We start from the raw sequence: 24,603 nt of genomic DNA on the forward strand, positions 1-24,603 counted from the left end.
AGGTAATAATAGCCACCTCATAAGATTACTATGAGAATTAAGTGAATTAATGTATATACAGCACCTAGAACATAATGGCACTACATAACTGATGGTGATTAGCATTATTTTATTATAACAATTTTTATTACCATTATGTGCATATAGAATCATCACCTACACGGGCGCCTGGGTCGCTCAGTCGGTTAAGCATCTGACTTCAGCTCAGGTCATGATCTCACAGTTCATGGGTTCAAGCCCCACGTCGGGCTCTGTGCTGGCAGCTCAGGGCCTAGAGCCCGCTTTAGATTCTGTGTCTCCCTCTCTCTCGGCCCCTCCTCTGTTCATGCTCTGTCTCTCTCTCTCTCTCTCTCTCTCAAAAATAAATAAACATTTAAAAAAAATTTTGTAAAGAATCGTCACCTGCAAAGGTGCCAGGAATTTGTGCACAACCATGTGTAGTCGTGTTTGTTTTCCCCCATTTTACAGATGAGGAAACTAAAGTTTAGAGAGGGTGAGATATTTGCCCATGCTCACGGCAGCTATGTTAAGCCCAAGATTCAAACCTGAATTTGCTGGGCTCCAAGGTCTGCACTCTTGAAAAAAAACAAATCTTCAAAACAAGAATTCATTATTCCTATTTCAAGATACTATAACTTCGATTAAAAATAAATTTGAGGTGGGGCGCCTGGGTGGCTCAGTCAATTAAGCATCCAACTCTTGATTTCAGCTCAAGTCGTGATCTCGCGGTTCAAGGGATCGAGCCCTGTGTTGGGCTCTGTGCTGACAGTGTGGAGCCTGCTTGGGGTTTTTTCTCTCCCTCTCTCTCTGCCCCCACCCTGCTCGCACACGCTCTCTCTCTTAAAGATAAATAAATTTCTTTAAAAAATGAAAAAGTAATAATAATTAATTAATTTGAGGAGCACCCGGGTGGCTCAGTCAATTAAGCATCCGACTCTTGATTTCGGCTCATTGTGATCTTACGGGATTAGGACCCGTGTTGGGCTCTGCACTGTACCCCTGCCCGGGATTCTCTCGCTCTCTCTCTGCCCCTCCCTTGCTCTCTCTCTCTCTCTCTGCCTCTCAAAGGAATAAATAAACATTAATTAATTTTTAATTAGAAAACTTAGGGTCACCTGGGTGGCTCATTTGGTTACACGGCTGACTTTTGATTTTGGCTTAGGTCATGATCTCACGTTTTGTGAGACTGAGCCCCACGCTGGGGTCCGTGCTGAGCATGAAGCCGACTTGGGATTCCCTCTCTCCTTCTCTCTCTGACCATCCTGCCCCCAGTCTCTCTCTCTTAAAATAAACATTTAAAAATAAAAAATAAAGTATTTTAAAAAGTAAAATGAATTTGAAAATCTAGAGCATTGTAGAATGGCTGAGGTTTTATAGGCAGTGTGATTAGGAGTGTTTCCAAATTCCAGCAAGAGGGCTCTCAGTTTGGGCACGAAAAAGACACGAAACAGAGGTAATTATAAGCAAAGGCCAGTGCGGTATGTGGGAGAGGATGGGCATTGTTACCGTTGTTACCATTTCTTCTCAAAGACAAGGCACTGGCAATGTTTGCAACCTCATTATTGTCAATACGGGTTTTTTTTTTAAGTTTGCGTTGAGAGAGAGAGCGAGAGAGCACGCGGGTGCAGGAGGGGCAGAGAGAGAGGGAGAGAGAGAGAATCCCAAGCAGGCTCCGCACTGTCAGCACAGAGCCTGGTGTGGGGCTCGGACCCACACACCATGAGATCGTGACTCAAGCCAAAAGCAAGAGTTGGACGCAGCTGAGCCACCCGGGCACCCCTTTCAGTGTGTCTCAACTGGACCCGAGGGCAGAACCTTCTTGCCAGGAGGATTCATTTGGAAATGGGAGGGAGGGTGCTGGTTGTCACCGGAAGGGGAAGAATTATTGACTGTTAGCAGGCAGGGCCCGGAATGCCAGATAACCCAGCAGTGAGGACAGCGTCCTGGATGAGGAACCAGCACACCCGAAATGCCAGCAGCACCTCGTTGAGAAACTCTGTGCTCAGCCCTTGAGAGCCGTCAGCCAGATGCACCGTATTTCTGGATCCCCTAGTGTCCAGCACAACCCAGGCCTCACGCTGCTTGCTTTGACTTGAAATGCCAAAAAAGAAACCACCAAAAAAAACCTCTCTGTGTGATAGCAAACGTATTTTCTTACTGAAAGTCACAGTCAAAACCATTTGAAAGCCAGTTCTCTAGAGCAGTCCCGTCCAGTAGATTTTTCTACAACGCTATAAATTTCTGTTCTGTCCAGTACAGTAGCCACTGGCCACGTGTGGGTTTGGGGCACTTGAAATAAGTCTAATGCCACTGAGGCCCTGAATGCTTATTTAATGTTACTTAATTTTAACTAATTTGAATGTAAATAGCCACCTGCGGCTAGTGGCCGTTACAGTGGACAGAACCGGACATTTACCTCGTTGTAGAAAGTTCTATCAGTGCCACTCTGGAGTTCTAAACTTACCAGACATGGCCTGCATTTTCAAGGACGATGATGATCATCATCTTAGCTGACGTTTCTGTACCAAACACTGTTCTGAACACTTTACATGTATTACCTCGTTTAATCCCCAACAGTTCCGGAGGCTAAAGTCCCCGACGGAGGTGCTGGCAGATCTCGTTGCTGGCGAGGACTCTCTTCCTGGCTTGTAGAAGGCCTCCTTCTCACTGTCTTCTCATGGCCTCTCTTCGGTGCGGAGACGGAGAACAGGGCTCTGTGGTGTCTCTTCTTATAAGGGCACTCATCTTATTAGATTGGGACGCCACCCTTATGACCTCATTTAACCTTGGTTACTTCCTTGGAGGCCCCATATCCAAACCCAGGCACACTGGGAGTTAGAGCTTCGACACGTGATTTGTGGCGGGGGGGATCGCAGACATTCAGTCATAACACCCATTTTACAGGTGAAGACACTGAGGCACAGAGAGGTTAAGTGAACAGCCCAAAGTCACACAGTTGGCAGTGGCAATATTTAGACCCAGCACTTACTCGCTGTGTTCCGCTGCCTTTCCCAGGGAGAGCAGCTGCCGTCTGGCTTGAGAAAGAAGATTCCAGACAGGACATCTAGACTCAACACAGTGCTGTAGATGATGGGTTCAAAGGGAAAGAGAAAGCAGAGAGGGTTGGTGTAGCCTGGACATGTGGAGAAAGACAAGCAAGGTCTGCCAGCAAGAGGAGGAGAAATTTCCGGCAGAGGGGCCACTGGCTGGCACAGTAGAGCCTGCGACTCTTGATCTCAGGGTTATAAGTTCAAGCCCCAAATTGGCCGTAGAGATTACTTTTTTCAATATCTTAAAGAGAAAAAGAGAGAGAGGGAGAGAAAGAGAAGTTCCCGACATAGAAGACAAAGACAGAAGTTCATCTATGAGTTAGCACATCATCTTCACACTGTAGACGCAAAACAAAAGTCACACAAATAACAACGGAAATCACAACGAACTGAGCTGGCACCCTCACTCCCCACCCTGAAGGTGAGCAGAGCAATAGACAAGGGGTCGGAATGCATTTCTACAAAGAAGGATGCAGGCCGGGGCTGGGGCTGAGTGGAGGACACAGACAGGAATAATAGTCACAGTGCCAGCTAAAACACACTGCATGCTGTCCAGAGGGCTTGCCTGCACTCATTCCTTTAGGCCTTACAGGGCCACGGACAGTAAATACGGTTACATATACCCATTTTAGAGATGGGAAAACTGAGGCACCGAGATGTTAACTTGCCCAGCTCTTGCCTGTATTGAGCTCCTGTGCCACACATCACACATGCATTTTCTCACTGACATCTCACAACAACCCTACAAAGGAGGGTTTTTATCCCTATTTTACAGATGAGGAAACTGAGGCCCAGAGAGTTCACAGAGTAAGGATAGTATGGAGATTTAATCCGAGGCCAAGCTGACTTCCAAGCTGGGACCTTTATCCTGCATGGGAAACACAGTTTTGAAATGAACTGAGTGGGTGAAGAAGGCATAAGATCAACAGAATGGAGGGGAGAAAAGTGTCCTCTGTAAGAAACAAGATTGACCTAAAGGTTTTTGGCTGAAAGTATCCCCCCCGCCCCGCCTACCAGGTTCAGGAGTGGCCAGGCAGGTGGGTGGGCTGGAGGGGGACGTTTTCCACGTGCTGCCAGAGCTTCAGGAAAGATCTTGCTAGAGGGACTCAGAAGTGTCTGGAACGTGGGCAAGCCGTGGCTGCTTGCCTGACGTGCAGGCCTGATCGCTAACGTCTGATTTATGGTGCTGCGGGAGCCATCAGGGAGAATAATATTTCACCATGTCAACGCTGAGCTGCTCTCCGAGGCATCCTGCCCAACCGGCCATTAATGCAGTGCAGCCCACGGCCTCCTTGGTGTTCTTCAGATAAGTTAAACATTTAGACAACACAAGAAAGACAGCCCGGGTTTCCCTCCCGGGGAGCAAGCCCCTCTCTGGCTAGTCCAGAGACAGCAGTAAGCAATCTCACTTAAAAATATACCTGCCCTGAAAGAGGAGGAGTGGCCAGGGAGTCCATCTGGCCTCTGACGAGAGTCGTTTTTCTACAGCAAATTTGTCAACACTCTCCTTTCTGCATTCGTGTCTCCAGGCAGCCAGGGACAGAAAGCCATGGGATCAGAGCTCGGCAGGGCAGGTGGGGAAACCCCAGCTGTCCCCAGCTTGATCATAACAGTTTTGATAAGTATTTGTCACTGCGTTTACTGGTGAGAACTGGACGGCAATGAGAATGCTGAGTATCGAAGTCTGTGGGATGGAAGCAAAGGGTGATCCGGCCTTAGGTCATATTTTCTATTAGAAAAACAGGAAAGTTACAAGAATTGGTCATTGAAAAGACCATGAAGGCAGATGATGCTTTTGGCAAGCACGAACGAGAAAAAAGTAAAAGAAAGAAAAAGAGGCAGACATGGATAAACAACATTCAGAATGAAAGGATGGACGTTACTCAGATTGAGGACAGATCCGGTTTTTTTTTTAATTATGAGAATACTGTATGATATTATACCAATGAACTTGACACCTAGATGAAGTTGGCACTTTCCAGGAAGATGGAAATTACCAGAATTAACCTCAGGGGGGATTTTAAAATAAATGAACCCATGGCTGTGAGACATTGGAACAGTAGTTAAGGAAGGACTCTCCAAAAATGGCACCAGGCCTGTTTTAAAAAGAGTTCCAGCAAACGTCAGGGAAAGGACAAACCCCATCCTGCACAAACTAGGAGCAAAGAAAAAGGTGAGATGCTCTCCTACACATTTTATGAGATGAGTGTCACCCTGAAGCTACACCTGGACTTTGAGCCCATGACAAACGGACAAATCGCTGTCGTTTTCATTGCTGATGAAAGGCAGGCTACCCCTGCAATCCCGCGGATACTTTCACCCATGCCCTGCGACTCTTCATGTAAGTCCCATTCGGGCCCTCTCTGGGCTTCCACTTCAGGCCCGTGGTGAAAGAAGGATCTGAACTATAATTGGGACCATTCATCAGGCCGTCATATGCCTTGTCACACACCTGCAAATGATGTGCTACCCAGGATTCATAATTTCCAAAAAGGAACCTGGAGACTTTTCTCTGTCACCTGACAAAGTCCCGAAGCAATGACACTCTGGGAGCAATGAGCACACCCAGCCCCCAGATCTTGGGCTCTAATGCTGTTTTCTGAGAAAAGAAGCCAGGGCTCCTTAGAGAAATGGCTGATTCTAGGGCTGGGGCAGGAAGTACATGTAATACATGTGGCCCGTCTTATGGTGCCAAAAATAAGTGCTCAAAAGACTCTACAGCGATGGAGGATGTCAAAGGGACACGGAGCTTCCTGGCGGAGTTCTCAGTGGCCAAAGCTGGGAACAATTTGACTACGAAAACAAGTTACGTGATACTGGATTCTAAGTATAAAACAAGGACCCACGGGTCCGTAATGACACAAATAATGATTAAACAAATAAATAAGTGGGGGAGGATAGACTAATATCTCGGGCAGAAAATTTTGAATCACTTATTCAGATACTCCACCCTCATGGAGGGGCGCCCGGGTGGCTCAGTCAGTTAAGCATCCAACCTCGGCTCAGGTCGTGATTTTTTTTTAATTTTTTTCAATGTTTATTTATTTTTTTGAAGGAGAGACAGAAGGGGGAGGCGGGCAGAGAGAGAGAGACACAGAATCCGAAGCAGGTTCCAGGCTCTGAGCGGTCAGCACAGAGCCCGACGCGGGGCTCAAACCCATGAACCTCGAGATCATGACCTGAGCCAAAGTCGGACGCTCAACCGACTGAGCCACCCAGGCGCCCCTCAGGTCATGATCTTTTGGTTCGTGGATTCAAGCCCCGCGTCGGGCCCTGTGCTGACAGCTCGGAGCCTGGAGCCTGCTTCGGATTCTGTGCCTCCCTCTCTCTCTGCCCCTCCCCTGCTCACACTCTGTCTCTCAAAAATAAATAAATGTTAAAAAAAATTAAAATCAAAGAGTACAGTATGGAAAGGGGAGGAGAGTGACTTTACGGCACAGGAACCTGACAGAGATGACCTGAGCCAGGTGATCAAGGTCAGCATGGGCAGCGTTAAGCCCTTTGAGAGGATGCACCCTTAGAAAAGGATGTGCAGCCCTCCTCGCCAAAACGTGCAACCCCAGTCTGACCATGAGAAAAACCACAGGCAGATCCCCGTTGAGAGGCATCCTACAAAACACCTGACTGGTTCTCCTTTAAACTGTTATCAACACCAAGGAAAGTGGGAGAGACTACCGCGGCCCTGGGGAACCTGAAGAGGTAGGATGACAAAAAGTGTAATGTGATGGCCTGGCTGGGATTCTGGAAGAGAAGAAGGACATTAGTGGAGAAGGCTAAGGGATTCTGAATAAAGGATTGACATGCGCTGGGCCGTTCTCCCTGGGGGGAGGCCACAGGCAAGGGCCACGGCCCCCAGCCGGAATGGCATGATCCTGAGGCCCCAGTGCCTCAAACAAACAAACAAAAAAAGAATTGACATTAGTTAATAACGATATAGTAATATTTGTTTATTGGTTGTGACAGGTACTCCATTCAAATGTTACCAATAAGGGAAACTGAGCGTGGGGTTTATGGGAACTCTCTATACTATATTCACAACTTTTCTGCAAATCTAAAATTATTCTAGAATTAAAAGCTTTGGGGTTAATCGGGGCACCTGGGTGGCTCAGTCGGTTGAGCGTCCGACTTCAGCTCAGGTCGTGATCTCACGGTTCGTGGGTTCGAGCCCCGCGTCGGGCTCTGTGCTGACGGCTCAGAGCCTGGAGTCTGCTTCGGATTCTGCGTTTTCCCCTCTCTCTGCCCCTCCCCTGTTCACGCTCTCAAAAACAAACATTAAAAAAAAATAATGAAGCAATCCCTATCAAAATAACACCAGCATTCTTCCCAGAGCTAGGACAAACAATCCTAAATGTGTATGGAACCAGAAAAAGACCCCAAGTTGCCAAAGCAATCTTGAAAAAAAAAAAAAAACTAAAAGTTTTGGTGTTAAGCAAGCTGCCTGAGATCACACTCCCAGAAAATGGCAGGGCTGGGACTGGAGACCAGGGAAGGGCATTTGAACACCATCTGCGAAGTCCAGGACGTAAGACCTCAACGAGTGTCTTCTGTCCCCCCACGCCCCCCCCCCCCCCACTCCCTGAGATGCGTTCGCGCACAGCGTCCTGACACGTTGGCGGGGTTTGACTGAGGAATGCAGTTTTCTGCTTTGCTTCTAAGTTGTCTCATCTGCAGAGCTGACCGTCCACGAGCCTCTCTTGATGGTGAACTCAGCTCCGTGTGATCATTCCTGAACCAGGCACAGAGTTCAGGCCTGTAGAATTCAAAATAGTCGTAACAGCAGTGATTATGCCAGACACGTAGGTGGCATTTTCGACAGGCAGAGGCACTTTTCAAAGTGCCTCGCCTGTACCGACTCATTTAATCCTCACAAGGCCCCGTGCACCGAGTGCTGTTCCGTAGCTCAGTTACCGACAGGAAGCTGAGGGTCAGAAAGATTCAATACCTGGTCCAAGGCCATTCGGTTAATCAGCAGCAGAGCCAGAGTTGGAACCGAGGGTCTGGAGTCTATGCTTTTAACTGCTGTACTCTCTGACCTTGCAAAAAATCAGCAAACAACGGGCGTTACCTACTGGATGAAAAAATAGATCGGCCGTTATATCAGCTGTAGGTTAGCCCTGGAGGCCCCACAAAGTGGAGAAACGGAGAAGTTACTGGTCCTGATGTGAGGTGGAGCTGGGACAGTTTTTGCAAAGAGAGGATATCAAGGAGCCTTTGCGGGCTTTTGGCAGATGGATAGAGAAGAGAAAGGCATTCAAAACAGAAGCAACAGTAAGTGCAAAGGCCCTGCAGCAGGAGCGTGTGGGTTGTTGAAGGAATAGCGGGAGGCTGCTACGTCTGCGATTGCAGTGGGAGATGGGGGCGGGGTGCAGACACGCAGGCTCAGAGACTTTGTGAGGACCGTGCATTTACTCAAAGGAAGGCAGGGGTGGAAGCAGGGAGGGAGAGGAGGTGACTGCAGTAGTCAGGGGTCCACAAACTTCGTCCGTAAAGAGCCACATAGTAGATACTTCAGGCTTTCCGGGCCACACGGTCTCTGTCTCGACTGTTCAGTTCTCTCATTGTAGGACAACAGCAGCCACAGACAGTACGGAAAGGAATGAACTTGGCCGTGCTGCACTAAAGCTTTATTCACACAGGTTGTGGTTTGCTGAGCCCTGATCTCGGTGGGAGATAATGAGGGCTCAGACCTGGTGGGAGCAGTGGAGGAGGCGGGAAGAGTCAGACTGTGGACATATATTGAATACATATTGACTTATTGTGGACGTATGTTGAGTGATTGTGGATATCCACTGAAGGGAGAGTCGGCAGGATTTGCTGACGAGGAATGTGAGGGGAAGCAGGGAGTCAGGGACTGTTCCAGGACACATGCAGGGTCCAGCCTGGTGTTGAACTCATAGTAGGTGATCAGTACATCTGTGGATCGAATCAGCAGTGCAGTTTTCCATGTGCATTCACCTCACCTTTTCTGGTGACGTGTTAAGTACCTTGAAGGCGAGAGCCACTTTTAATCCTGGAAACCTCCTTGCTCTTTTTTTTTTTTTTTTTTTTTAATGTTTAGTTACTTAGTTTGAGGGGGAGGGGGGAGGGGCAGAGAGAGGGAGAGAGAGAATCCCAAGCCAGCTCCGCGCTGTCAGCATAGAGCTCGACGTGGGGCTCGATCTCATGGACCGTGAGCCGAAATCGAGAGTCAGACACTTAACCAATGGAGCCACCCGGGCGCCCCTGAAACCTCCTGGCTCTTGACGCATGCATTGCCTGATGCAGTTCTGGGCCCATAGGAAGGGTTTTTACGAATAGTCTTCGGACAGGTGGCTCTTTGGGAGCACAGGCTCTGAAGGCGGCCGGCCTCCTGGGCCCCTCCTCCCCTCTCTGTGCAGCCTCGGGCATCGTATTCGTTTCCCTGCCCTCATAAATTACACAGACTGGGCAGCCGGAACTACAGGAACACTGTCTCACGGTTCTCCAGACCGGAAGTCCAAGATCAAGGCAGGGTTGGCTCCTTCTGGGAGCTGTGAGGTAAAGTCTGCTCCACCCCTCTCTGTCCTCGTGGCCACAGGGCATTCTCCCCGTGTGTGTCTGTCTCTGCGTCCATGCTTCCTCTTTTCATAAGGACACCGTCATAATTGGATTAGACCCACCACCCTAATGACCTCCTCTTCACTTGATCCTCTGCAAAGACCCCATTTCCAAATAAGGGCCGTTCGCAGGGCCTGGGGGTTAGGATTTCAACATCTTTTGAAGAATCATAATTCAGCCCATAAGAGGCAAGTTTCTGCACCTCTCCCCACCTCCACTTGCCCTCCATGAGATGGGGGTCAACTGTATCCCCTTTCATATATGCAACGTATTGAGCACAGCCTCTGGCGCGTTGGGGACTTAAATGTCCTTCAGTGTGAGGGGCGCCTGGGTGGCTGAGTCAGTTAAGCGTCTGACTTCGGCTCAGGTCATGATCTCACGGTTCGTGAGGTTGAACCCCACGTCAAGCTCTGTGCTGACAGCTCGGAGCCTGGAGCCTGCTTCGGATTCTGTGTCTCCCTCTCTCTCTGCCCTTCCTCTGTTCATGCTGTCTCTCTCTCTCTCTCTCTCTCAAAAATAAACATTAAAAAAAATTTTTTAATGGCCTTCAGTGTTAGATCCTGTCTCCTCCCCAGTGAGATATTTTCTGTTTTCAAAGGCAATGCATATGTGCATTATCCTTATGGAAAATGAGAGAGGAAGAGAGGGAGAGAGGGAGGGGGGGAAGGAATAGTCATTTCAGTAAGTTGAAAGCCTCCTTTGACCACTAACCCAATCCCAGTGCCTTCCCAGACAGAACTGCTGCTTCCAGTCAGATGTGTAAGCTTCCAGACCTTTCATTGTCCATCTATGTAAATATCCATATAAAATATCTTGTTTTGTTTTCAGTGGGTTTTTATAAATACAGTTGACCCTTGGACAACATGGGTTTGAATTGCATGGATCCACACATATGCAGACTTTTAAATAAATTTAGTACAGTACTGTTAATGCATTTTCCTTGCGATTTTTTTTTTACTTTTAATTTTTTGTAATGCTTATTTATTTTTGAGAGAGAGAGAGAGAGAGAAAGAAAGAATGCGAGCAGAGGAGGGGCAGAAAGAGAGACACAGAATCCAAGGCAGACTCCAGGCTCTGAGCTGTCAGCACAGAGCCCAACACGGGGCTCAAACTCACGAACCCTGAGATCATGACCTGAGCTGAAGTCAGACGCTTAACCGATGGAGCCACTCAGACACCCCTCCTTGTGATTTTCTTAATAACTGTTTTTTCTAGCTCACTTTATTGTAAGAATACAGTATGTAATACGTATCACATATAAACTATGTGATAATTGACTTTATATTATCAGTAAGGCTTCCAGTCAACAACAGCTATTAGTGGTTAAGTTTCGGGAGGGAGTCCAAAGTGATACGCAGATCTTTGACTACACAGGGATCAGTGCCCCAACCCCCGTGTTGTTCGTGGGTCTTTCACCCAATAGAACGTCTTAGAAATATTTCCGTGTGCTAACAGAAAAATCCACCTCATTCGTCTGAACCGCTGGGCGGGATTCCGCTGAATGGACATACCACGTTGCGTTTAGCGATGATCCGGTTGAGGCAACTTTAGGTGTTTTCCTGTTTCTCACCGGGATGGTGGACATCTTTGCACAAGACGATGTGTGGGTGTTTCTGTAAGTCAGAAAGCGTAAATTCCTTGCTGCTGGGATTGCACTGGGGCCCAGACCTCACCCAGGTCAAGGCCATGGGAACGCTTCCTCTGTCTTTGCTAGCAGGCCCCACTCGGACCCCCCAGGAGAGTCACACGTGACCCTGAAGAGGCCAGAAGCACCCTAGGCTGTGAAAAGCTGGTGCCCTCCACCGTACAGGCCCGCCCCCCATGCAGGAGAATTGAGGCGCATAGGATCTTCCTCCCCCAGAGCTCACTCCCCTCATTGCCGGCTCAGCCTCAGCGGGTAACTGGATCCAGGTCAGCTGGTGGAGTATGAGGTAGCGTCTAGCTGAGCGTCATGGTATTTTATTAAGTCCGAAATGTGATCGCTACTGTTGTCACACTTTAGCGCCCCCAACAATCCCCTTGCAAATGAGAAAACCAGAGCCTCCCACATACCTTTCCCCTGACATCAGGGAAAGCGGTGGGTGCCCCTGCCCAGGGGCCTGAGCCCGTGTGACCCCCGGAGCAGCTTTCGAGCCTCCGGCAAGGACTGGAGGGGGGCACGGGAGGTGTTTTTCCAATTTTAGGCAAAGCACTGGATGGGGGAGAAGTCTGCTACTAATTTTGTCTTCTCTGTGCCTGGGTCTTCGAAGTCCACGTTGGCTTTTTAAAGACAGTTTTCACTGACGTATCAGGATTGCTGTCCCAGGACCCTTCGATTGGTATACGAGGTCTGTGGATCAGAGGTCTCAAAGTAGGAAGCCCACAGGGGCCAGGTAACCAGGTGACGTGAAGGGAAGAAAACCCAGACGAGACTGTGGAGCGCTGGAAAGGGCTAAGGGTGGTTGGGACAGAGCAATGCAAGCCCTGCACTGCCAGAGTGTGTAAAGTCTCAGAGTAGCTGAAAATCTGGAAAGACAGAGAGTGAGAGCAGGAAGGGAGAGGACGGAGACGGGGAAAGAGAGGTCCCCTGAGTTCACATATTGGCTATTGTTCCCAGACAATTTTTCAAGCGTAGTGTGGGCTGAATGAGATACGTCTCCAGGCTGGCTTGCGAGCTCATCCCTAATCGAACTTATCAACACAGAAGAGAAGTTGTCAGCCTGGTGTCTTTACCCCTCGAGAGCAGCGCTGTCCACTAGAATTTTCTGTGCTGAGGCAAGTACGTGCACCGTGCAGTACAGCAGCCATTGCCTACATGTGGTTACTGAGCACTTGAAATAGGCCTAAGGAACTCAATTTTTTATGCGGTTGAGTTTAATTTGAACATACTATAAATAACCACGTATGGCCAACCACTCCAGTATTAGCATGACTATAAAAGCTTTCAAGTTGGGGTGTACCACGGTGCTCAACTACTTTAGGAAAGGACAGTCCCTCTTGGGGAGGGGGATCGATGATGCCTAAGGCCACCAAGCGTCAGTCAGAATCCCAGATACGTGGAAAGGAAGGAAATACGGAATGAGGAACAGTAGAGGTTTAGGTGTAAGCCAGATACCTGCCAGCTCAAGAGTGGTCACTCAGCGTCCCCAGTTTTTTTCCAGCACTCTCCAAAGAGCTTCTCAGTTGGGTTTGCCACTTGTCATCGCCATGTTCCTCACCGGTTCCCGCTTGCCCACGGTTGACCCCTAGGAAGCCGTACGGTGGGACCTCCCCCTGCCCTTCCCATCCAGGCGAGTCAGAGCACACACCGCTGCCTGTTCCCAGGCGTTGTCCCGGGGCCCACGGAGGCGTGAGGTCCTATGCGTCAGGACTCTGAGTCATGCTCAGTCACTGCCACTGAGCCGTGAGCCCGAGTGTGCCAGGGACTGTGGAGGCAAACCTCACCTCCCAGCAAACCCCTTTTCAATCCAAAGCCCTTTCAGGGCACCAGAGAGGGACCAGTGGCCACACTGGTTGTCCCAAGTTCCAGCCTCGATCCCCACAGGGTAGCCCGGGCTGCCCCAAATGCCACTGTCCCCGCCCCCACCCTGCCCCCGCATCTCCATCACAACACGCTTACCTCTACATATCTTAAAGAATTAATGAGGGAAGGGGTTCCCATCATCCCCCAGCAGAGCTCCTGTTCTCAAAGATAAATTCAAGCCCCGTCCTTATGTAAAAAGAGATCTGCTCAAAATAATAGAAACCGCTATTTCTTTCCCAGATGCTACCCCCTCAACAAGAGTCCAGAGGTGTTACCACCAACCGTTTTCTTAGAGGTCAAGCTCAGAGTCGCATGTGCTTGTCCTCTCCCTAGCAGTGTTTTCCAGGAGCCACCTGCCTCCTGAGATCACCCTGACACCTAAATGTGGACATTTTTAAATCTTAACACGATAATAAGAACAGTGGCATGCGTCCCCTTACCTGCCGTGTTCCAGCCACTGTACCAGACGCTTCCAGCACAGCCTCTCGCTTCTCCTCACGTCCGTCAACCCCGGGAAGGAGGTTCCCTTATCTCCCATTTCCCCATCCCACCTCTAAGGCTCAGGGTGGTTATGCCACTGGCTCAAAGTCACACAGCCGGGAAGTGGCTGGATCTAGGATCCAGACCCGGGCAGTCTGACTCCGGAGCCTGGGCTTCACCAGGACCGCAGCGGCGGGCAGAACACGCTCACCACTTGTGCCGCATCAGCCTGTCGCCTGGATGGACTTTATGCCGGAGGCAGAGGTGACCGATGGGCGTGCACTGCGCGGAGCTTCGTGGAGGGTGTTGTGTTGCCCGGTGGCCGAGTGACAGAACGGCCACTCCACTAGCTGGAGCCCAAGGGCCCATGGAGTCGTTTCCTGCAGCGGCTGTAACCAGTTACCACACACGCAGTGGCTTAAAACAACACCAGCGTGTTCTCTCACTGTTCTGGAGGTCAGAGGTCCAGAATCAGTGTCACTGGGCGAAAGACGTCAACGAGGCTCTGAAGGGAGAATCTGAGCGTCTGGTGGGCACCCTGTATTTCTTGGCCTGTCGCCTCTTCCTCCGTCTTTAAAGCAATCGCCCCAATCCCCTTCTCCCGTCTTCCCATATCCCTCTGCCTCTTACTCCCAAAGGCCCTTGTAATCACATTTAGGGCCCACCTGGAGAATCCCGACTGCTCTCCGCATCTCCAGACCTTAACCTTAATCACATCTGCGGAGGCCCTCTTGCCACATGAGGACCATGGGATTAGGAATGGACATTGGGCAGGGGGGTTGAGCATTACTCTACCCACCACAGTCAGGGTGGCCTGGTCTCAGCTGGGGCCGGGCCCAGGGGCTCAGATAACGTGACCACCACCCTCCCGACAGCTGCAGCCAAGGTCCCAGCAGAGTTCCCAGGGCTGGCTCTCCCATTGGTCCAGTTTAGATCACGTGCTCATCTTTGACGCAATCGCTGAAGCCGGAGGGCTCCTGGGTCTCTCTGATTGGTTGAGCCTGGGTCACGTGGCCATTTTCCTCACCGCCCCCCCCCCCCCCGGTCTTAACTCGCAGGTGTTCAGGTGTTTTCCCCAAAGAGAAGGGGGGGGGGGGGTGTGGGTGGTGGAATGACAAGCCCTCGGAATGGTGCCTGGCACGTAATAAGTACTCAATAAATGATGATCACATATCACCGGACCCAGAGGAGGACTGAGGAAGGGGGTACCTCCAGAAGCTAATGCTTGAAGAATACTAAGTTCACTCTGCGGATGAAGGCAGAGAGCATTCCGAGTGGAAGAAGATACCTTGGTTAAGGCAAAGGCTTCCACTATGGGGCCAGGGTGACCATATGTCCTAACATACAGGTAGAGAGGGGTGGTCCTGTTTTGTGCCTGTCCCTCCAATGTAATCTTCACAGCAGCCCCTTTGACTTGCAGAACTATCTTGGTTTGCATGATAAATTTTATGGTCACCACCCCCCCCCCCCCACCTTACACCCAACCTGCTCATTTATAAGGAAACCAAAAGCAAAAGAAGGGAAGAGACTTAACCGGAGGTCACCTAACCTTTAGTGGCAGAGCTCAGGCTAGAATCCAGGGCTGGTGACTCCCAGGGCAGTGCTCCCCCGCTCAGCTCTCAGAGGCTACAGCAGATTAACCAGCCATACCTCTCCCTGTCTTTCTCTTCGTGCCACATTCTCCGCAGGATTGCGACCAGATCCACGTTGACGACGTCTCATCCGATGACAACGGGCAAGATTTAAGGTAAAACTTTGGGGAGTCCAAAATGCCCCCTTTTGATTGGCGATCGAGCTTGCCTTTCTTTTTTTTTTTTTTTTTTTTTTAATTTTTTTTTTAAGTTTATTTATTTTTGGGACAGAGAGAGACAGAGCATGAATGGGGGAGGGTCAGAGAGAGAAGGAGACGCAGAATCTGAAACAGGCTCCAGGCTTCGAGCTGTCAGCACAGAGCCCGACGTGGGGCTCGAACTCACGGACCGCGAGATCATGACCTGAGCCGAAGTCGGCCGCTCAACCGACTGAGCCACCCAGGCGCCCCGAGCTTGCCTTTCACCAGGAAGCGGAGAGGAGGGGCGGGCTGGTTATCAGGCTGATGTGTGTGCCTGCCTCTGCCAGAACCCACAGGTTGCAGCCCAACCCCCACCCTGCAGACTCTTGCCCATCACCTCCAGTCACCAAGGTGGAGATTTCCACAGATTCTCCAGGACTCTGCTTATGTTTATCTCGCTGCATTTTTTTTTCCTACTTACTAGAGTAAGGCGTGCACATCGTAAAAAACTCAAACACCACCTGATCTAGCCTCCCAGAATCACCGCCACTAAGAGTTTGGCACCCCTTCATTAGCACACGTACAGTATTTACTATAAAAGTTGATCAGTCGATACTCAAAATATTTCTTGACTGAGTAAGAGGTATGTGTCTGGTTTCTAGGGGCAAACCCTCCTAGGACATGGATTCCAGAAATAAGGTACCCAAAACGAGACAGCTTTCAGAGGAATGTGGCTGGAATGTTCCAAGCCTGCCCCTGAGAAAACCTTATAAAAATGGAACCATAGTTAATCTGCACTTATCCAAAATTATCACAACCTAGTGCCTCTTGGCCTATCAGAAATATTATTAGACCGAATGACGCTTCGCTTAGGGGGCCAGTAACGTCGCTTAGTGTTTGCCTCTGTCTCACTCCAAAAAAACAAATCAAAGCTTCTGTGACTGGGCCCTGGGAGTCGGTTCGAAGCCCAGCACAACTAGGAGTGATAGGCCAGCACCTGCTTCGTATTAATTAGCCGTTCTGAAAATCCCTCACAATGAGGACTGGCAGGGAGCAATCCTCCAGTGCCAGCCAAGGTTTCTCTATTTGTGGAGTAAATAAACCGCAGATCAAGGTTAATTGTGTCCTTTCCATGACGTCACAGCTGGGAACCACTCTCCCCTTCACGGCGGTGAGCGACCAGAGTGCCGTTTTTATAAAGCTTCCCTGTAGCTGGCTGGCTTGGGGCAGAGAGCAGTGCTGCTCTGAACCGGGTTCCGTGCTGAGCTGTTTGGAACCTCACTTCCAGAACCCGCCATCCAAGGAGGTTTTCCCCCATAGAAACCAAGCTCTCCCATTTCTTCACTCAGGAAATCTCTTCTGAGCACTTGCTGTGTACCAGGCACCAAGCATCAAATGCCCTTTCTTTTTTTTCAGTGAACAACAGAAACGAACCTTGGTAATGCCCTTACTTTGCCCCATCACAGTTACCACGGGGAATAGATGCTCTTTTCATCATCCCCATTTGACAGTCGGGGAATAGGAGGCACAGACAGATTAAGTAACTTGCTGAACCTCACACAGCTGGTAAGGGGCGGGGGGTGCGGGATTCAGGGACGCCCTGCCCTGCCCTCCACCTCTTGGCAGAACATCCAGGCGTCTCCCCAGGGTTTCCTCTGAGTTCTTAGTCAATGTTCTTTTTCAAGACTAAGTTATCTGGTCTTCCCACACTCCCCAGCGAGGGGTCTGTAAGGCGGTGCCCTGGCTTCCCGTCGTAACTTAAAGGAAAACCTTTGCGATGTCCGGAGTCCTTGATGTCTTGCCAGTGAAGCAGGAGGGTGTCCCCAGATTTCTTACAGCAGGAACCCACTTCAGTGGCACAACCTTGACTTCCAAACAGAACAGTGATCCACGGAAGGAAAGGTATTGGCATTGGCACGTACATCAGAAATCTGAAGAAATGCAGAAGAGGCTCTGTTGACAGCTCGTCACGTGGTTGCCACTGAAGACCCGGCTGATGTCGGTGTCCTAGCCCCCGGAGATGCTGGCCAGCGAGCCGTGCTGAAGTGTGCTGCCACTGCGGGGGCCGGTCCTGTTGCTGGCCGCCTCCCTTCTGGAACCTTCCCTGACCAGATCCGGGCAGCTTCCGGGAGCCACGCCTTCTGGCGGCTACTGATCCCAGGGTTGACCGCCCGCCCGCCTCTCACGGTGGTCAGCCCTGGGATCAGTAGCCGCCAGAGGTGCTAACCTGCCTGCCATTGCTGTGTGTGTGACAGACCCTCCCCTGAGCCCCGTGGACATCGCCACCGCATCCAGCAACAAGGGGGCTCACGTGGCGGGCCCGGTGAGGCCCCGGAAAGCCTGCACGTTCGTGGCACCATCTCCCGTGACCACCCGCGGAGGCCATGCCTGATCTCGGCTCCTACAGAGACTTCTGAAGAGATCGAGAAGGAAGAGCAGGTCGCTGCTGGAAGGGCTGTGACTGAGGAGGAACTTCCGGGGGAACGGGCTGCTCTGGCTCCAGAGTTCGGGAGGCGCACAGCTGCCCTCGGTGCCCGTTCGGTGGCTCCCTGGTGAGGACCGCAGTGCTCCGCCCACCACCGGACACTGGCCTGCGGCTCCCACCGCTCCGGCCATCGAACGGGCAGGAACGACCCCGGAGGGATCGAAGGCTGTTCTTCCACAGACGGTTAAAGAGAAAATGGAAATGAGGTTGGCGGAAAATAACGTTTCTGAGAAAGAAGAAGGAGAAATTATCTAGCAAGAAGGGAATGTTTGCAGTAAAGAAGAGGAAGGACCACGTGGCAATTGAAGGGTGGCTTCTGGAAACGAGGGGACGTGACGGAGTAAAGTCATTTCTCCCGCTTCTCGTCGGGTTGCCTGCGTGCTGGAAAAGCGCCCCGCACGAGTGAGTCCCCGACACGTGGCTCCCCTGCTCCCGTGGTTGGATGTTGTCGGCCCCCTGTTGCCAGTTGGGTGTATTTCATTCATCTTTAACCCCTGGTCATCACCACCCAAGGAGGGCTGAAAGGGAGAAGAAGCAACAAACATGTCTGTGTAATGAAGCCATTCACATCTTTCATGGGAAAGAGAACGTTTTTGTCCGAACGGGTTATCAGGTCAGACCATGTTCTCCACGGGCTTTTGTACATTTCAGAAGAAACTATACTCACCCGTATTCTCACCGTCTCGAACCAACCGCTTCCTGACATCATGACTTCTTGCTTCCAGTGATATACACAGTCACACTCGCAGAAATGTCTGTGACAAATGGCACAGGTAGGTGTGTGTGTGTGTGTGTGTGTGTGTGTGTGTGTGTTCATATGAACCTGTGGGCACCGTCTCTTTCTGGCTTTTCACGCAGTGTGCTGTGGAGAACGCCAGAGTCTATATTCGAGGCCTTTTGGATTAAGTCGTCCGGCCCGCGTGCCCCAGGAAGTCCCCAAGGTGAAATTAGCTGATGAGTCCGAGACGTTCATCCCAGGCGTTTCTGTGGCTTCCACAGGCTTCCGCTCAAGGAAGGCTGAGCCCCAGGCACAGAACAGCAGCATGTGACGTCGCGCCGTGCTCCGGCTGTGCACACCGCAGACGCCCCACAGGGAGAACGACCCGGCCCCTCGTGCTCTTCAAATGCCCTTTGACCTCTGCCGCAGCAGCGGCATTGAAGTACCAGACGTGCGCAAGATACGGTTTCCAAGTGTCGCCTCACCCCTGCCGCAGCGCGTCTTGCTAAAAAATAAAATACCTTTCTCTCTCCGCTCTTCAGCTCATCACAGAAAATCTAGAAACAGCAACATAGTGCAAAGAGGAAAAACGTCAGCCAAACGCACAGCCTGAGACAGCTGTGGTGTCACACTGACCTGTTCTTTCTTTTCTAGAAAGAGACTCATTTTTTAAGCTTTGGGTCATACTATACGTATGTCCCTTGTCACGCTGCGGTTTTTCCCTGCGATGGTATGATTTTGCAAACCTCCAGCAGAGCTTCTGGCGGAGGGAGAGAAGACAGGGGGTTTTCGTCCTCACGTGCTGGTTGCTGCAGGTGGGGAGCGGCCCCCGCTTTCCGTCTGGGCTCCCAGCTGCCACTTCTGTCCTTAACTTTGTGACACCCTGGCTCCTCCCCCGTCCACGCGTGGAACTCGCTAGGCCAGCATATGCTTCATTCCGGGCGGAGGATCGCATCTGCAAAGCCAGCAATCGACTCTGCCTAATTTAACAAACCCAAAAAAACTAAAGGGCGCCTGGGTGGCTCATCTGGTGAAGCGTCTGACTTCGGCTCAGGTCATGATCTTGTGGTCCGTGAGTTCGAGCCCCGCGTCGGGCTCTGTGCTGACCGCTCGGAGCCTGGAGCCTGCTGCCGATTCTGTGTCTCCTCTCTCTGTTCCTCCCCTGTTCACACTCTCTCTCTCTCTCTCTCAAAAATAAAAATAAATTTTAAAAAACTAGAATATGGTACTTCCCTGGAAAGACAGGGAGATGCTCCCAGAGTGGGAAGGAGGGGTTAGCAGCCGGGCCTTACAGGGGGCACGAGACAGCACAGATTTGGGGATCGGAGTAGCAGGAGCTAACGTGTTTTCTTCCAGACTCTTCTCTCAGGATGAACTGGCCACAACCATAGTTTGGACTTCCCTTCTGGCGGCAGAAGGGGGGAGGGGGGCTTTTCCTAGCGTGGCCACTGCACGCAGGGGCCTTGGGGGGCCGTGGGGCCCGCGGTCTCCCGGCCAGGAGCCCCCGCCCCCCGCACACTGACCGCGTCTCTCGCCCCCTCTCGCAGCACGTACAACTTCTCCGCCGACGGCTTCCACAGCTCGGCCCCCGGAGCCAACCTGTGCCTGGGCTCCGGCGTCCATGGCGGCGTGGACTGGATGAGGAAGCTGGCCTTCCGCTACCGGCGGGTGAAGGAGATGTACAACACGTACAAGAACAACGTCGGTGGTGAGTGGGCCGGGGGAGGGCCAGCCGCGCCGTGCGGGGCGAGGGGGGGGGGGGGGTCTGCCCATGCTCAGGCCGCTGCCGGGACCCAGGCAGGGTCAAGGACGGCCACGGCCCCTTAGGCGTGAATGCGGCCTCCCTAGTGCGTTCTGCGGTGGGGGGAGGGGCGCCCCGGGAGAGGACACTACATCTCACCTTGACGGGGAGGAAGCTGAGAACAGATGATGCCGCCTGCCCAGGATCACATGACCACTGGGGGTGGGGGTGGGGTGGCCTCACCGCACGTCTTCACCAAGTGTGGTCCCCGCACCAGCAGCACCCGGAGACGTGCTGGACCTCGGCGTCTCGAGCCCTCCTCCGACCTGCCGAGTCTGAGGCTGGGGTGGGCCGGCCCTCCAGGCGACACTTGTCACTCACTGGAGCTGCAGGGCCGGTGGCTTGGCGCTTGCGGCTCAGACGGCCGGTCACCTTGGACGTCAGACTCTCGGGCCCTACTCTAGACGACTGAGTCGGAATCTGCATTTTGAACAAGATCCCCAAGTAATTTGTGGAAACATTGAAGCTGGAGACGGACTGGAGGCCACTGATTCTCATATTGGAACCACCGGAGGCATTTCCAGGTCTGATTTTCTTTCCTTGTTGAGAGAGAAAGAGAGAGAGAGAATCCCAAGGAGGCCCCGACTCCAGGTTCCATCTCACGGCCGTGACATCATGACTGGAGCCAGAGTCAAGAGTTGGACGCCAAACCGACTGAGCCACCAGGTGCCCCCGGTTCTGACTTCCGTGGCTGCAGCCTGGGTCGGGATCACAGAATTCAGGCTCAGGTGTGCAGCCAAGGGGACAGCCACCAGGGTCAGTAGCAAGAGACCATTGGTTGTCACGCTGAACAAGAAGTCTGGACGCGGCTTTGGGCAAGCTCTAGATCACTATTTCTAGAACTCTCTAGGCCAGTAGCTCTTAAGAGGAGGTGATGCTGCCTCTCCCCAAGAAGGCATTCGGGGGCGTTTCGATTGTCACAGTGTGTGGAACCAACCGCTGGCCCATAAAGGGAAGAGGTCTGAGCAGGCAGCCGATAGTGTTGCCATATACCCCGTGGCCCCCAGAGTGTCTAGGGCCCCCTCCCCCAGCCCCGGAAAGAATTTAGGGTCTCAAACTGCACAGAACCTATTTCCCGTCCCAATGCCTCCACTTTCTAGCTACCTCCCTGAGCCGTGGCATCTAAATCTGAGAACTGGGGATAAAACTAATTCTGTCTCCCTGGGTTATGGGAACGTCTGTTGTTAATGGGCACAAAAGTCATGACTCTGTGCCTGTGAGATAGGGGGCACTCAGAAAATGGGAGCATTTGTCCTTAGTTCCTTTCAGTTTTGCTTGGGAGTTTTTCGAATTCTTCTCTGCCTTCTGCTTTCTCCAGACGGACTGTCGGTTTTTGGGGACGGATTTTCTGTCTCGTCCGTGGCTGCAGTCCTAACGCAATTCTGGCAACAGCTAACGTTTGCTGAGCGCTTACTGTATGCCAGGCTCTGTGATGAGGGCTTGTCATCTAATATCTTATTTGCTCTTTACGAGACCCCCATAAGGTAAGTGCTTTTGTCCTCCATGTTGTGTAAAGGTGGAAACGGAGATCAGAGACGTTAAGTAACCTGCCCAGCGTCACACAGCCCAAGTGGCAGAGCCACCGCAACGGAGTGCCAGGCCGACTGCCTCACCACCTCTGCCCACACTCCGTGGCCTCTCACACCCAAGTCTGTGGACTGTGAGAGGGAAGCAGAGAGCAGCAGTCAGCCCTGCTTGCTCACCCACCCCTACGTGGAGAGAGGAGGGGAGCAGGTGTGCTTGGAATAGGGGAGACGGGTGGAGTCGGCCAGTAGGGGCCACCGTGGGCAGCCCTCCCCTTCCTTCCCCCCACCCCACCTCCAGTCTCTGCATGTTACTCCCCCTCACCTCCCCCCAGCTGTTCCCGCATCACAGAACTAGCCTGGGGAGGGCTGCAGCCCCCAGCCTGGGGCTCACCGCACACCCAGGAGCCCAAGGGTTTTGGAAGTTGTGCTCAGAAGAGAGACATCTGCAAGATACAGGGTGAAGACAGAAAATGCTTAACAAGGGGCGCCTGGGGGGCTCAGTCCATTCAGCATCCGATCATGATCTTCAGCTCAGATCATGATCTCGCGGTCCCTGAGTTCGAGCCCCCGTGTCGGGCTCCGTGCTGACAGCTCAGAGCCTAGAGCCTGCTTGGGATTCTGTGCCTCCCTCTCTCTCTGCTTCCTCCCCGCCCCCACCTCAAAAATAAATAAACATTAAAAAAAAATTAACAAGCCAGCCTCCAGGAGGCAGGGGCTGGGTTCAGAGAGAGGCCTTTGCCTGATTTCACACCTCCCTCTACCACATCCTGTTGTACCCCCCAGCGGGTTACTTAACCCCTCTGTGACTCAGTTTCCTCATGGGTAAGATGGGAACAATGACGCGGCCCAACTCATGGGATAAATGTCAGGATCGTGTGAATTAACACGCGGGAGACACTCAGATCAGGGCCGCCGCACCGTGAGCACTTCTTAAATGTTGCACGTGTCCGGGGAAGGAGAGCAAGTCTGAGGCAAAGCCCCAGGTAGGGGGCAGGCAGACAGAAGCTTGAAGCACGCTTCCTAGCAGGTGCCAAGTCGGAGTGGTTGACGGGCTGGCTACCCATGGCAGCTCCCGGGGGAAGCCTCTTGCGAAACATACGGCACCGCGCCCCTGAGAGTTTGCATTGTTATCAAGTGCCCCAGCTAAGGGGCCGTGGGGAAGGTACAGAGAGAAAGGAAAGCCAGGGGCCACCTGAAGCATTCCTGTCCCACTGAGTGCATGCTCCCTGGTGCAGCACCAACCATGCACCAGCCCCTGCCATACAGTACCTCCCAGGGGCTGGTACCATGGTGCTGAACGAAACCGGCTTGGTCCCTGCCCTCACGGAGCAGACGGCATGATGGCTGAAGCAGACGTGGGACACGTAATCACACAGATGCGTTTCGAATTATACCTGTGCCAAGTGCTGTAAAGAAGAGGTACAGTGTGTTGGCGGAGTATAACATAGAGCTGACCGGGATAAGCCTTCCAGAAGAAAGGACGCTGGAAATGAGTGTGAAGTATTTATGCAAAAAGGGAAGGTGTGGTCCAGGCTCTGAAATGAGGTGTGCAAAGGTCCTGAGACAGGAACAGACCTGATGTTCCAGGGGACAAAGAGGAGGCCACCGGGACAGGAATGGAAGGATGTCAGGGCAATGGCGAGAGGGGAGATTGGCAACCTCGCAGGCACGTGGACTGTGGAGTCTGAACTTCATCTTAAGGGCCTCGACGACTGACAGGATGATGATCGGGTTTAGAAACACCGTAGGGTGGGCTCTGGAGGTCTGCTGCCTGGCTGCCAAACCCGTCTCCATTATGTCCTCCCTGCGGTGAGCAAGTCCATCAACCTCACACAGCCTCAGTTTCTCTACCTGATTTACACAATGTTATATGCCCATTATATGTCCATTAAAAATAAATAAAAAGAGGGTCCCCCTCTAGGGTCATTGTGAAGATGAGCGAAATAAATCATGTTAAGAGCCCAGGACCCTACACATAGTACGCACTCAATAAATGTTAGTCATTTTTATTTCCTTATCCATTTTTTGTCTCCACTAATAACAGTATGAACTCAATCATCTGCATTTTTTGTTCATCTGTGTATGCAGTGCCTATTACAATACTGAGCACACAGAGGGAGCTCCTGAAGTCTTGGTTGGATGGATGGATGGATGGATGGATGGGTGGGTGGATGGATGGATGCAGGGATGCAGGGATGGATGGATGGATGGATGGATGGATGGATGGATGGACGGATGGACAGAGGGATGGATGGATGGACAGAGGGATGGATGGATGGACAGAGGGATGGATGGATGGATGGACAGATGGATGGATGGATGGATGGATGGACAGAGGGATGGATGAATGGATGGACAGATAGATGGATGGATGGATGGACAGAGGGATGGATGGACGGATGGATGGATGGATGGATGGATGGTTGGATGGGCAGAGGGATGGATGGATGGATGGACACAGGGATGGATGGATGGATGGTTGGATGGGCAGAGGGATGGATGGATGGATGGACAGAGGGATGGATGGATGGATGGATGGATGGATGGATGGATGGACAGATGGATGGATGGATGGATGGTTGGATGGATGGACAGAGGGATGGATGGATGGACAGAGGGATGGATGGATGGATGGATGGATGGACAGAGGGATGGATGGATGGATGGATGGATGGACAGATGGATGGATGGATG

At 51.7% G+C, this 24,603-nt stretch overlaps 1 protein-coding gene across 4 annotated transcripts in view; it reads left to right on the top strand.

Moving 5' to 3' along the window:
- Window positions 1–24,603, top strand: part of EYA2 (EYA transcriptional coactivator and phosphatase 2) — a 261,177-nt gene that overhangs the window by 221,376 nt on the left and 15,198 nt on the right. For all 4 annotated transcript variants that reach the window (XM_058685842.1, XM_058685841.1, XM_058685844.1 and 1 more), the window contains 2 exons: window positions 15,297–15,355; window positions 20,130–20,290. In XM_058685842.1, coding sequence (XP_058541825.1) covers window positions 15,297–15,355; window positions 20,130–20,290 — 220 coding nt within the window. The remainder of the gene's footprint in view (window positions 1–15,296; window positions 15,356–20,129; window positions 20,291–24,603) is intronic.

This window comes from Neofelis nebulosa, chromosome 9, assembly GCF_028018385.1.
Source record: "Neofelis nebulosa isolate mNeoNeb1 chromosome 9, mNeoNeb1.pri, whole genome shotgun sequence".
NCBI classification, from domain to species: domain Eukaryota; kingdom Metazoa; phylum Chordata; class Mammalia; order Carnivora; family Felidae; genus Neofelis; species Neofelis nebulosa.